Source organism: Magallana gigas, chromosome 5, assembly GCF_963853765.1.
Source record: "Magallana gigas chromosome 5, xbMagGiga1.1, whole genome shotgun sequence".
Lineage (NCBI taxonomy): Eukaryota > Metazoa > Mollusca > Bivalvia > Ostreida > Ostreidae > Magallana > Magallana gigas.
Genome location: NC_088857.1, coordinates 51,995,527 through 52,009,222, shown reverse-complemented (window position 1 = coordinate 52,009,222; position 13,696 = coordinate 51,995,527). Strand labels below are relative to the sequence as shown.

The following is a 13,696-nucleotide window of genomic DNA, read 5'->3' as shown; positions in this document are numbered from 1 at the left end:
CATAAGGGCAATAACTTTGTAAGTTCTGGTAGTGATCAAGCAAAGGGTCATTTAGTACCATAACTTTTAATGGCCAATAACATAAAGAAAAAATTGTTTCAATATCTCTTGAAATAAAAAAGTTGTCCCAAGGAAAATAGAAAAGAAAAATTATAAGAATAATAAAAAACATAAAGAAAACAAAAGGTCTTTCACCTGAAAGGTGGAAAGACCTAAAAACATAAAGAAAACAAGAGGTCTTTCACCTGAAAGGTGGAAAGACCTAATTATTAGTTAGGAGAGCAAAAGGTATGCCAAGACCAAAACTTAAAGTACAGTGTTTGGATAGAGTTCGCAATAATAAGCAAAAAGAACGCGAGGGCAATTTCTTTTCATGTTTCAGTAGAGATGGGCTTTGTTGTGATAAACTTTGTTTCTATTAATATTTTAGAAACATTTATTGTGAAAAACAACTTACGAGGGGTTGCCACTAAACATGAACACGAACGTATCTACATAGCTAAAGCTGCACCGGATGACGACTTCATTGTCACATTAAAATGGAGTCATAATATGGCATCACATAATCAAGATCAAAAGAAATGTACATAAAAAAGCTAACAGAACTACATCACAGTAAAGCGACCAGGGACAGGAAGACGCCCACCGAGGCCTCTAGGTGGGGTGTAATGATCGGTATATGACTCATCGTCTGGGGGGTGGACCTCGTGCTGTAGGTGGTGGTGTCGGGGACCGTGATGGTTCCAGAGAAAAAAATGGTGGTGTTGTCTGCGACTGGGGTGGATCCAGGAACAGGGTGAGTGGTGGTGTTGGGACCTGGATTGGCGTTTGGGGATGATGTGGTATTATTGGAGTTGTTTGGCGGCGATGTTGAGGTCGGTCTCCATGTGTTTACATGTGTAGTAATATCAGGATTGTCCTCTTCTGACACCGATTTATTTTCTGTAAATGTTGTTGTGCTAGTGCTAAGTGAAGTTGTTGGAATTTCTGTTGTTGCTGTTGTTGTTGGATTTTCTGTTGTTGTTGTTGATGTTGTTGTTTTAAGTTGTTGACAGTAGTGACAACAGTCCCCATGTCTTCCGCTTCCTGTTTTACAATCAGACGGTGAACACGTCACAAACGGGTCATCACCAAGCGGACAGTCGTCTGTTCAAATACAAAATGTGCATAAATCTAAATCAAAAATTATTCCATAAGTAGCCAGTTATTGCCTGACTAAGTACATGTAGTCCCTCAATAAGTCGTTCGGAGATATGAAGACCTACCTGAAACCTTACTGGCCTTTGAACTGTTTACACAGAGTCCTTGTATGCACCACTGCAACAGAAATAGAAAAAAAATACGTTAATTGCAATCATTTACAAGCAGCCGTTGACTGGAAAAAGAACGCAATTGATGTTCAACTGTATTTACTCCCGAGCCACCCCCACCCCCACCCCCTTCCTTGATTTCTGACTGCTAGAAGATCTATGTCATTTGTTTCATTGTTTAGTCTACGTATTCGATAACGAGGTCCGATCATTTTCTTAAGTGAAATTTTACGATACATTATATTCAGAATATATAACAGAATGTTGTTGTTACATTTTTTTATTGATCTAAAATCAACGTAAACAGTTTAGAGAAAACTCATCTAACATTACGTACTTATTAAACCAGTACTCTGACGACTCAGTGTACATATACTCATGTCCTTCCTCTATCCTTGGTAAGGGGAAAGATTGACTAAGACGGATTGCCTAAAGCTTCCTGGTTGAATAATGATGAAAAATTATCTTAAGTCGATAGCCGGAAATAAAAAAAAAAACGGAAATGGGAAAACGGCAATCCTCTTGATATTTATTAGTTGTGTGGTTTCCAAAAATGGTTTTGAAAAACGCTAACAGGTCAACTCAAACAATACAGAGCAAACAATCCAATGTTAATTGATAACGATTCGAACCTTCTGATATCCGCATGGTGTCCCATCATGGGGAAATATCACGTGACATTCTGATTGTTTGGGTACTAAACAAGCAAGTCCATAACAAAGTGTGTTCCAATCTCCATGGTGATAATTCTGTAAAATAGTTAAAACAGCTTATTAACTTGTATCAGTTGCATTTATTACTAACTTATGTTTCAATAAAGTTTAAGCGGTTTACTTTCATAGGACAACAATATCTAAGTGATTCGTGCTTACCCTACAAACACGTGAACGGTTGCCATAGGAACTCTGACATTGTTCGTCTGCTGAGTAAACAAGACCCGGCTGTGGAAGGAAGTTTCTGTTTTGTAATGCAGGGACTCCGAGCAAGCAGTTCCGTCTCTCCCTAAAGATAGACAATAAGAAATGGATATCATGGTGCATCTATCAGCTTAAAGTATTCCATCAAAATATGAGAGGCTATATCCATTTACCTAGTCAATTTGTCCACGTATTCATAAATGCTGTTGAGTGAGCAGGCGGAGAATGTCCAAGGGTTGCGGGCCTTGGTCGGGTCCGTCACACGTGACATCTTGGACGCCATCAGGTTGAGGTCTGTGGCCGTGCACACCGCTGCGTTCTGACTGCCGTCATGAGAGGCCCCAAAACTGTGAACAGACGGTAACAAAGGATATTAAGCAACATGTTCGATATGTGTTTCTCGGTAACTCTGTGTTGCTAAATATAGTCTTACTTGTGTCCGAGTTCGTGCGCTGCGACGTGCACTGTGAGAGCGTTCATCTTCTCCTCTATCACAGACACTGACCAGTTAGTGCACATCCGACTCAGGAACGACAAACCTTTATAATCAATCACAAAAGGAATATATTACTAAATCGGTAATGCAATTCAAAATAAAGAAACGCCGCAAAAGTGCATGTTAAGACATTTTAACATCATACCTATTGTTTTGGGGGAATCCAGATCTTTGTAGTATAAGTCAAACCTGGTAAAATAATTGAAGGCATCTTCATGTATGCAATATGATACTCATTTTAGTTTTTACGCCATAAGAACATGCTACAATTTTTTCAATAAGTTGTACTGAATTACCCGGTAAACAGTGCGGCGTGGTCATGTGGTATGATGTTCTGTAGGAATTGTTTCGACCAATCAGAGAACTGTCTGAGCACCTCGTAGTCGTCTACAATGTCACATCCGGGGCACACAGCGTGGTGCTGGGTCCAAGGCGGGCTGTTGGTCTCCTGTAAACAGATGACCTTATAAGTACCGACTGTCTAGTCAGTGAGGTCGCGGCTTGTGAAGTATGGAGATTATCATTCATACTTACGTTGAAGATGACGATGCCAGAGAGAATAATGTTAAATGTGTATTTCTCACTATCTGCCGACCGGAATATAGCGTCTATCTGTAAAACAATTAATTATACATGTAAATGAAGATTTCTTAAATCTCTCTCTCTCTCTCTCTCTCTCTCTCTCTCTCTCTCTCTCTCTCTCTCTCTCTCTCTCTCTCTCTCATTATGCTTACCGAGTTGACTACGTGATCGTAAAATTCCACCATCCGTGTCTTTGTCACGTGATCTCTCTCAGAGTTTGATAGACTGCTATTCGTGGTGGAAAACCATCTGTCAGAGAAAAATACAGTGAATATTTGATATTATAATTTTTTGGATTTGATAACAAAATCTTTTAATCAAAGTACTGAAGAACTGACGGGAGTTGATTTTGTCGATGTTTGTTTATCTTAAAATCAATGATATGTTATTTTGCATGACAAGTACATGTAGTTTCTAATTTGTATTTGAATTACACACATTTTTATAATATGAATTTTTAGACTTTTTCGACAAGAATGTCGAGAACCCCCCATATGAATCATGTTAAATAATATTTAGAGTAAAATTAATTCAATCAAACTATGTATCAGTAATACAAAATATTTCTCAAAAATTGTATGGATCCAAGCAATATTGAACTCTACTCTCGTTCAACCAAACGCTCGGCTGACACCGTAAATCTCCGACAAGCATTTACGGAGACAGCCGAGCGTCCAGTTGAACGAGACTATATTGAACTCTGGCGTAGGAATACATACGACTACAAAAAATATTTAAATTGTACGTACCATTTAAAATCTGACTATTTTCAAGGTATTTATAAATAAGTTTCCTTGAAAAACAATGCTTTAGCATACATTACATCGAATTCATCAATCATTTTCAAGAACTAAGTCTTGTCAGCAGCGATGATTTGTGCTGAGGTCCAAACACTGTTTCCCTTTCGGTTTGTCTGAGTAACTGCATAGGAGAGTTGATAATCAACTCCCAAAAATTATCCTACGCTGTTTGACAAACCTCTGGTAGTTCTTGTAGTCTGCTACGATCCCATACTCCACATACAGGTCGTTCTTAATCACTTGACGACGCTCTCGGTTTTGTTGATTGGGATCTGTTCGAATGGTGTTTCGTGTCACGTGACGTCTTTCGCGACTGATTCTCTGGCTGTCTTCCTTCAGCGGTAAATCCTCATTATCTGTGAGACGACAGAAGAATTTGTCATCAGTTTAGTGATAGAAATGATAACTTTTATATTAAAAGTTAAAAGTCAAAGATTTCTAAACTAAACTGTAGCAATCACCAAACTTCATGCTTAAATAACGATTACGTTTAAATGATTATGCTAAGTAATGACGGAAGGTTGAGTGGTGGTTTTTTCTTTTGTGTGTGTACCTTGAATGACCACGGCGTCCCGAAAGTAATCGACGACCAGTTCTATCCTATTGACCACGTGGGGTCCTACTTCCTCCCCCTCCACCGGGCCCGCCAAGGGGTCCGGTTCGATTAGATGTACATGGCCATCTTTAACAAAGCTTCCATACTGAAAAAACCCAAGGGTTTTATAAACAATCATTCCAAATGCTGCTATCAATATTCGTTCATACACATAAAGTCTATGATATCTCTCTTATTATATTTTTTAAAGTTTATAATGTGTTCTACTTACAAATTTCTGTGACGTCATGTTATTTTGCGTCAGGGTGAGAGTCGTTTTGACTGTGTCGTTTACGTATAAAATACTCTCCTGAGGATATGAAATATCAAGGGTTATGTTCATATATATGTGTGTTGACTGGGCGGTCAATCATTGTATGTACATAAATTGTGATGGATAATTGTGGAAAAACATAGAGAACCAACGAAAATACACAATAAAAACATAAAACAGTTCACTATTTCTAACACTGATCAAGTTTAATGTCAAATTCTTACTCCTGCTTTCATTGTCTCCTCCTCAAAAAAACCATTTTTAGTGGCACTGTAAATTTTAGGCGTGGTCACGTGACGTCGTTCACGTTTCACGTAGAGTATCGTGACGTCAGATGGAGAGGTCACCTTCACTTGGATATTTTCGGCAGTTGTTTCCCCTGCGCTTCTTTTTTGTCTGCCCGTGGGGTCGTGGATCTCTAGAGTGACCGGTACAGACTCTGAAATAACACCGTAAAACTTACAGGTCTATTATGTACAAACTATCATTACGTAGCCATGTGCATCCCTAAAACCGGGGAAAATACAAACAAATTATTGTACATATAAATAATTATATACTAATCAATTACTTCATTTACCTTCGTCTTCATAAAGGGCTCATAAAGTGTGCCTTCATGAGAGCAGGAAAACAAACACGTAATAAATAATGTAAATAAAATACTTAAAATATCTCCTATCTTTACCACAGTTGTTTAATGTTGTTTAAATGAAATAACTTTACAAAACTAATCGCACAAAATAATTTAAAGGGGGTTTGATTTAGAGGGAGAGGGGTAATCCAAAATACCTAACGTTTTCCTGTTTTTATTTTAACGATTTTCATATTTTCTGGCAAGTAAATATCAAAATCGTTAAAAAAAGCGAGAAAAACGTCAGGTATTTCGGACTAGGAGAGGGGTGACCATTTGAGAGTATAAATTTTTGCGATTGACTTCAATCTTAAATCGAAAACTGTACGATTATCTTTTAAAGAAAGTCAATGAATTGATGAAAAAAATTCTTGATGTTGGAGTGGGCGGGTGTTATTCCAGGGGATTATTTAGACAAGGTTTTAACTGTCTGGTATGCCACCGTTACGATGTGTTACACCTGTACAGTATGTAGATCAGTCTGATTACAGTAGCGTGCGATCTCTGTCCCGGTGCCTGCAGGTCTTACCAAACCCCTAATTGATATGACACACTTTCTTTTAACACATAAAATAGGATAGGAAAAACTATTGGAAAGCTTTGTAAGCGAACACCCTTTTAATTGAATATTACAGTACTGGTTTTATAGTAAAAATTCCTCGAAGGTATTTATAATTATGGCTCAATGTTGTCATTATTTTAAGATGAGAAGACGGTGTCTATTCTATATAATATCTATTATAGTCCAAATTTCAAAGTTGATACATGTTTAAGACCAAAATAAGTTATCAAAACTAACCCTATTTGAGAATATTCCTTTTTTTAAGATTTAAGAAAAATTACTTTGCGATCATCCAAAATAACCTACGGGTAAGCACAAACGTAGGAGGAGTAGGTAAAAATTCACAGGTTTATGTAAATAGTGGCATTTAGTGAAAAAATATATTCACCATATTTGGAAACAAAAGCAAATTAACATACGAAGTTTACATTATCGCCCCCGAAAAATATATCAGGTAAGAGTTTGTACCGTGTGAAAGATAAATTGTTTCATATTTAACCGGACCATATATCTGTTACCTATCTGAAGAGTGTTATAATTTCTACGCTTAATTTGCAATTTGTTATTTTTGTTTATTGATAATCTTTTGATTTATATTATTTAGATATCATTATAAATAAATTCACAAACATTAATTATTCAAATTAATAAGATTATTAAAAGCTCTTTTCATTAAATTTTAATATTTACGTCACTTCCGAAAGTAACTATGTACAAATAAAAAAAAATACTTACCGTATAAGCTATATATACTAATAATTTTGAATATATCATTCTCAACTACTAACCTTGATTCTGGGTGTGGCGAGGGAGGGTGAGTGTGGTGGTCAGTCCCGGCCCCCCGGTCAGCAAGAGGAACACAGAGATGAGGAAGGAAAGCAGCCTGGTGACCATCGTATAGAAATCAAAGCCCGCGCGATGTACTGGTGTTGACTTTATGTTGGGTTTTTTTAAAAGGCGACGGTCGGTTGTGTAAAAAATGGTAATGGTAAACAAACAGTCTGGTGGGTTGTCAGTTTATCGCGGGAAATCATCGCAGACGTCATTCCGCGGGCGGGAATTTATCGTTTGGATATCGAGTTGAAGATCTACCCCAAGGGACGAGACCGGGCCAGTACTCGCTATACTATACGTAAACAAGGTGAAATGTCAACGATTTTATAGTTAATTGGTATGCGTACAATTTACAATAAAAAGTTTCAATAAAAAAGTGACATGGAATTTCAAACATGCTTGACCATGAAATAACAATTAATATATGATGACATGGGAAAAATGCATATTCAAGGATAGAGTAATAATCTTATTCTATGAATTGTTGGGTTTTTTTTTAAAAATTGATATAAGAAAAAAATTACATTTGAAAAACTACACGTAAGAAATATATGAGTGTGCGAAATTGATAACCTTAAGCTTAATCAATCTGAAATTAAATTCGACTCGACTAGTAAGGAGAATATTTTGTTGTTGTTTTCTTCCATTGTCTCTTGTTTGTTTGTTTGTTTGGGGGGTTTTGGGGTTGTTTTTTTTTTTTGTATTTTTTTATTCCAAGAGATAAATACCAGTCAACCATCAGCTTTGATTTATGAAAATACTTCTTTGAAAAGTGAAAACCACACAATTAATGTAAGTTAATTATAACTTTGCAATTATTACATATATAAACTTAATGACCACACAACAGATTATATAGACCCATCTGAAATCTCAACATCTTCTTCTTCACCCCAAGCTCTTCCTCGGAAGTTCAGCTTTGTTTTTATCGTTGATAATGATCAGTGTCCTTTTGATGAGTATTTTTTTTATTATAGCGTGTGATTTTTTTTAAACATCTGCACTGAATTACTATATGTTCATGAATATGCTATTTTAATTCTCTTCAACGATATACTCTATATTAGCAAAACAGCTGGACGCAGTATGAATATAAGGACGAATCCATGATTTCAACTTGCACACCTTTTTTTATCTGACAAGGGAGCGTGGATTATTCCGTTTTAAGTTAATCCATGTTATAAAGAAAAAGGGCGAATAAGAAGCCGTGCAAACCTATTGATTTGTTCTTTAGATAAAATTTCATAACATTTAAATTTACTGCTTTTATCTGAAAGGAGTATGTATTAATCTGTTTTACAAATTTTGAGTTTTTAAGAAAGCTGGTCGTCTGTTCAACAGAGAGAGAGAGAGAGAGAGAGAGAGAGAGAGAGAGAGAGAGAGAGGGGGGGGGGTTAAAAGCTAATTAATGTGATCCTGATTATAAATTCTAAAAATTACTTTTTAGTATGTAAAAAAATAGATACATTTCTCACTTTTGGGAAATAAAAAATTACTATCGTGAGATATTGAAAAACCAACGCAAATGAACGTCTCCAGACAATGAGTCAAATTCCATCCACTGCAACTCTCTCCCAAGTGAAATTATATGTCGTTTTCGACAAAGAAGCAACTTCATGAACACTCGGAATTTATATACATGTGTAGGTAGGTCATTAACTTACATGTATAAATATCATGAGCTATAAATTTAAGTGATCGTGTCCATTTGCGAAAACCCCAAAAAAGTTACACGTCAGGCACGTAGCATCAGGGTGGCCGGGGGGCTGCCCCCACCCCACTTTTTTGCGTAGCAAAGTTTTTTTCCTTAAATGAACATGGAGCCCCCCCCCCTCCCCCCCCCCCCCCCCCACACACACACACATATGGGACCATGTAAAAAATTGAATTAAAAATAAGGAAATGAACAGTGAAATTGAAGTTAGTGGAAAACTTGATTTGTTCATTTCATTTAATTAAATGAGTGTATCCATGGTTTGAATAGAATTTAATAGAATACTTTAGGTTTGATTCATCACATGCATTCAAGCACCAGACCGGATTTTACGGGGGGCGAAGTGCAGTGAAATTTAGCGAGGGACTGACAGATTATAATGGCGGCGGCATTTCTTAATCAAACATCGAAACCTGAGAGATTGGACGAGAAGAGATCAGAAATATTAGATTTTATAGAACAACAAAAACAAGTAGACAGAAAAGTGGTGTTAGTAACAGTGAGTATATTACAAAGGTGAACAATGGTTATCAAGAGTATGATGATTATTTTGTGATCCGGTCTACTTTCACTTTCTGTATGACTGAAGGTTATTTTCAGAGTGGCGGTACCACGGTTCCGTTAGAGAGTAAGACTGTGCGTTTCATTGATAATTTCAGCGTTGGATCCAGAGGAGCTGCATCTACCGAGTATCCTTTTTATAGTTCGAAATCGAAAACATGCACAAGAATCCTGAAATATGAAAGTGAAACCTGTGATCACACGGTACCGTGACGTTTCGACCCATTTATTTTTAACAGGACCATCCGCCCAAATAAAGTTTCATAATTGGGGTAGGAAGCCTACATCAAAAACGTTACAAAGTTGTAAAATAAATACATCTGAAATACTATGCAATAGACAGGAAATCCACACATGCCCAAAAAAGAGAATATATCAAAAAGGGAGTATAGTACTAGGTGTCCACCTATCATGTGCATGTGTTATATCCCATTTTAGAAACAGTTTTCAACAGAAATTTCATACCTGGAAGACACAATCTCTTGATTTAGATATCTAGCTCTAAAAGCTTTACGGTAATTCCCTTGGGCAATGCATTCAGAAATATGATTTTTCTCGGAAGAATACAGCGTAGCTTAATTTAATCTTAATTCATACATCCATCTCCCTCAGCATCATGCAATAACTGAATATTTTAACCAAAAAATGGAAAACTTTAAACTTGCAATTTGCCCAAAATTACTGTCTTATTAAATTTAAGTTGGGAGATTTTCATGATGTCATATTTTAAGGTAAGGTTTGGGGCTTGCATTTTTTAGAGGTTGTACCAAAGTTACATACCATTTTGTTCACTATACTAAAGTATTTTTTCTCATGAAATTCAAATGAATTTTGCCCGTCCCGTTTTATAACTACAAAAGGTCAAAGTTCATGATTTCCAATTTTCATTTTGATGAAATGTAAACAATTTCGTGAAAATATGCACATTTTATATGTGACTATTATGGGGGTTATTTATGCTTAAAATGTTCGAAAATAATATCACTATTAATATCATGATTCACTTTTATTAATTTCTGATGAACTATCTAAAAATAGAATAAAATGCAACAAAAGTCTTAATTTTGGACTACTATTATGTAAACGAAAACATCGTATTTGAAACCTTTCCAAGTCCACCGATTTCAGGAAAAACGTATCTTAGAATATGTGTAATCTGATGTTTCTAAAACACTATTCAAAACCATATGATGCAGATTTCGTTTTCGTGGAAATTGATAAAATGCTTGTGTCCTCTTATTTTTTTCATTGAAACTAAAAAACCCCGCGAAATAAAAAAAACCTAAAATCAACTATGACGTCATATAAATTTTGACGTCATAACTGAAATAAAGGGTAGTTGGTGTTACGTCACAATGAAAATGTGTGAGTTATCTCCCTGTAACCGCAAACCTTACCTCAATGTTGACATCACTATGCTCTTTTTATTTCTCTATACATATACCATTAATCGAATTTTTCATGGTTTTTACTATACTTAAGCACATTTTTACCAACATGACCAATCTTTATAATCTTTGATCGAGTGGGGATAAATGATACTGCAAATAATCCATTTTTGTGAAGGTATGAAAACTTTGCCAGATAATAAAGTCCTTGACATTTTGTTGATATTTTCTGAAGAAAGGTTATGCTGTGGTATTTCTCCACAGAAACAGATCTTTGAAGCCCTTTCTACGCCATTTGTCGACATACAACTTCCTTGATTTGTTGGAGTTGGATGGTGAAAACCAAGATGCACCAGTGAAAGGTACAAAATCTTAGCATAGTAACAAGTTAGTGTAAATTATATGTTGTTAGGTAGAGATATTATCATCTTTCATCCAATTTTAGACCTCATAATTTCTTTTATGTAAAGAAAACAATACTGAATCATGCATTTTAAAAAATGGAGTGACAATGTTTAATGTGAGAATCAGAAGAGTTGAATTGTGATTTTCAATAAGCAAGTTATAGTAATAATGAACAATAAACCTTTACTGACTCTGTTTTTTTTTAAATAATTACATGTAAAGTGAAATCAGAGCACCAAAAAAGGCTTTCCTCCATTCTGCGTGATTATGAACAAGTCCAGCGCGATCGCTCCCTGCTGTGGGTGGAGTTCCAGTCATTGTCTGAGTATTTACACCTGCTACAAATGTGTTCTACCTGTCTACAAGGCCTCGGAAAATCCGCCATGTTGTATCTAGCAGCTGCTGTCGCAGATTTCTACATCCCAAAGGATCAAATGGTAACCATGGTTTTTGACAACGCCTTTTTTTGAGATGTCAAAATAAATACAAATGTAAAACTTTAATCTCTTATATTATTATACTTTCATGTTAAATACTGAAATCTGATTGGTTTAGACGCAATTGATAATCCGTTCTATTACCCTCAGCGTAAGCAACACACTTAGCAAGGGGTAACACAACGAATTGTTACATGCGCGTAAATTATGCGCGTATGGTTCGCCGTGAAATTCACGTCATTTCTATATAAAATCAGTAAAAAAATCTCTAAAATTAAGACATTCAGTATAATAAAATAAATAGTGCCTGTTTGGGAGGATAACAGTTGAAATTGACACCCCTCGAAAACTATTGTCAACCTCCGCTTTGCGTCGGTTGACAATGGTTTTCTCGGGGTGTCAATTTCAACTGTTACCCTCCCAAACAGGCACTATTCATATAATGGTGCAAGGTAATAATTTTAACATTTTTATTGCTCAATGACTTCTTTAAAACATTCAGATAATGACAATATCTGACTTGTTTACAATGTGTCTTCATGTTTACCGGTACATCAATTTTTTATATTTTCAACATCAAGAGAAAATACATGTTTATGTGTATTACCCAACAGGTATTTTTGATTTTGTAGGTATATTATAGGTATTTTGTAGATATATTTACTGTATATGGCATATGGAGATATTTTTGTTTGTGTTTACAGCCTGAGCATAAAATCCAGTCAGCAGAGGGTCCGTTACAGCTCTCTCTACAACTTGTCCCTAAAATGCTGGAACCCTTGGTGAAAGAGTGGGTGCCAGAAGCTTTTGTCGTGTCTTTTAAAGTAAGGAACCACTCAACATAATTGTAAAGAATATAAAATGCCAATTTTATGTTAATAATGAATTGATGAACTTTATACCGGTTCATTGAATTGTTGTTTTCTAAACCATTGATTTGTCCTTTGGACTTAGCTACTAAAAGTAGGATAGATTTTTCACATGCTTGTACATGTGTATTTGTAATTTGTTAACAAAACTAGAGTGAAGAATTTATATGATTTGACTGTCAGCTTATCAAATATTACTTTGATAATATTTATATCACCAAGCAGAAACTTCTAATTCTGTTCTCAGTAACATACCTTTCTATTTATATGCATATTTTTCATTTCTGCATACTGTACTTGTATTGTTAATTTGAGTTTGTTTTCCCATTCTTCCTTATAAAATAACTGATTAAAAGATTTTCTCATTTTTATAATGATGATTTAATTGTACATGTATTATTATCAATTTTAGCTGGAAACAAATAAAGATATTTTGGTGTCCAAATCCCTACAAGCACTAGACAAATATCAACATCAGGTAAGTACTTCATCCCTTCATTCAAACCTTACACATATCATATATAACTTGTATGGAACCCTCTATTCTGCTATGTGCCTAATGGTTATGTTTAACTTTGCAAAAAAAGTGGGGGGCTAAGCCCCCCCCCCTAGCCCCCCCCCCCTGTTTCGACGCCTATGATAGTGAAGTAGTTACAAGTATTGGTACCTTGTAATTACCTGTAATAGAGGTATTGAATTATCATTTTTGAAGGTTACTGTTTTTGGATTTGCATGCAGCAATAAGTTGGCTGATTTTTCTGTTTTAGCTGGTGATTGCAAACCTTCTGGAGACGAGAAAGAGGGAGGTCAAACTGGTGACCACAGATAATTGTGTAGATATTTCTATGACAACTGAAGAACTAAGTAGTGGCCATGAAATTGAGGAAAAGATAGTGAGAGAACTAGCCTCTTTACATTCAAAGTTCTGTTCACCAGACGGTCACTGATTCTGTTTTAATTCATTGTAGAAAAAGGTTGTTTCTGTAACTAAGGAAAGTTTATTACTTTCTCTCAGGTGATAATATATTGAAAGTTAAGTTTTAATGGATCAACATATATGGCTTAAAAAATACTAGTATTTTTTTAAAGGAATGCAAATTGTAATACATTCTTATCCAACAAATAGCCTAATTCATAAGGAATTTCTTGCACATGTTGCATGTACATTCCTTATTTTTGGGTACGAATCCATCTACATGTATAAAAAGATGTCACTCTTTAGCAGCAGATTTCTTGTATAAGTAAAGTTTAGTTACATTGTTATGATGAATTAAGGATATACTAATAAAATCATTGTTACTATTTTACAAATTTCTTTCAT

At 35.4% G+C, this 13,696-nt stretch overlaps 2 protein-coding genes across 3 annotated transcripts; one reads left to right on the top strand and one right to left on the bottom strand.

Annotated features, from left to right (window-relative positions):
• Positions 1–270: 270 nt before the first annotated feature.
• LOC105342889 (metalloprotease mig-17) lies at positions 271–7,253 on the bottom strand. 2 transcript variants are annotated; one of them, XM_011449975.4, is made up of 15 exons: positions 6,956–7,253; positions 5,199–5,413; positions 4,933–5,010; positions 4,659–4,806; positions 4,284–4,461; positions 3,458–3,554; positions 3,258–3,335; positions 3,020–3,171; positions 2,869–2,912; positions 2,661–2,766; positions 2,401–2,574; positions 2,183–2,312; positions 1,943–2,059; positions 1,266–1,317; positions 271–1,146 (listed from the first exon to the last, which is right to left on the bottom strand). In XM_011449975.4, the coding sequence occupies exons 1-15, from the start codon at positions 7,059–7,061 to the stop codon at positions 611–613; spliced, it is 2,211 nt and encodes a 736-aa protein (XP_011448277.3). In that variant the 5' UTR covers positions 7,062–7,253; the 3' UTR covers positions 271–610. The 2 variants fall into 2 exon arrangements, with proteins under 2 accessions (XP_011448277.3, XP_034302693.2); XM_034446802.2 differs by lacking the exon at positions 6,956–7,253 and adding an exon at positions 5,555–5,706.
• A 1,769-nt stretch (positions 7,254–9,022) lies between these two features.
• Positions 9,023–13,686, top strand: LOC105342890 (phosphopantothenate--cysteine ligase). The gene is made up of 7 exons (XM_011449976.4): positions 9,023–9,214; positions 9,316–9,404; positions 10,887–11,026; positions 11,292–11,506; positions 12,211–12,330; positions 12,788–12,853; positions 13,143–13,686. Exons 1-7 carry the CDS (start codon positions 9,095–9,097, stop codon positions 13,320–13,322), a joined length of 930 nt encoding a protein of 309 aa, XP_011448278.2. The 5' UTR covers positions 9,023–9,094; the 3' UTR covers positions 13,323–13,686.
• The last annotated feature ends 10 nt before the right edge of the window (positions 13,687–13,696 follow it).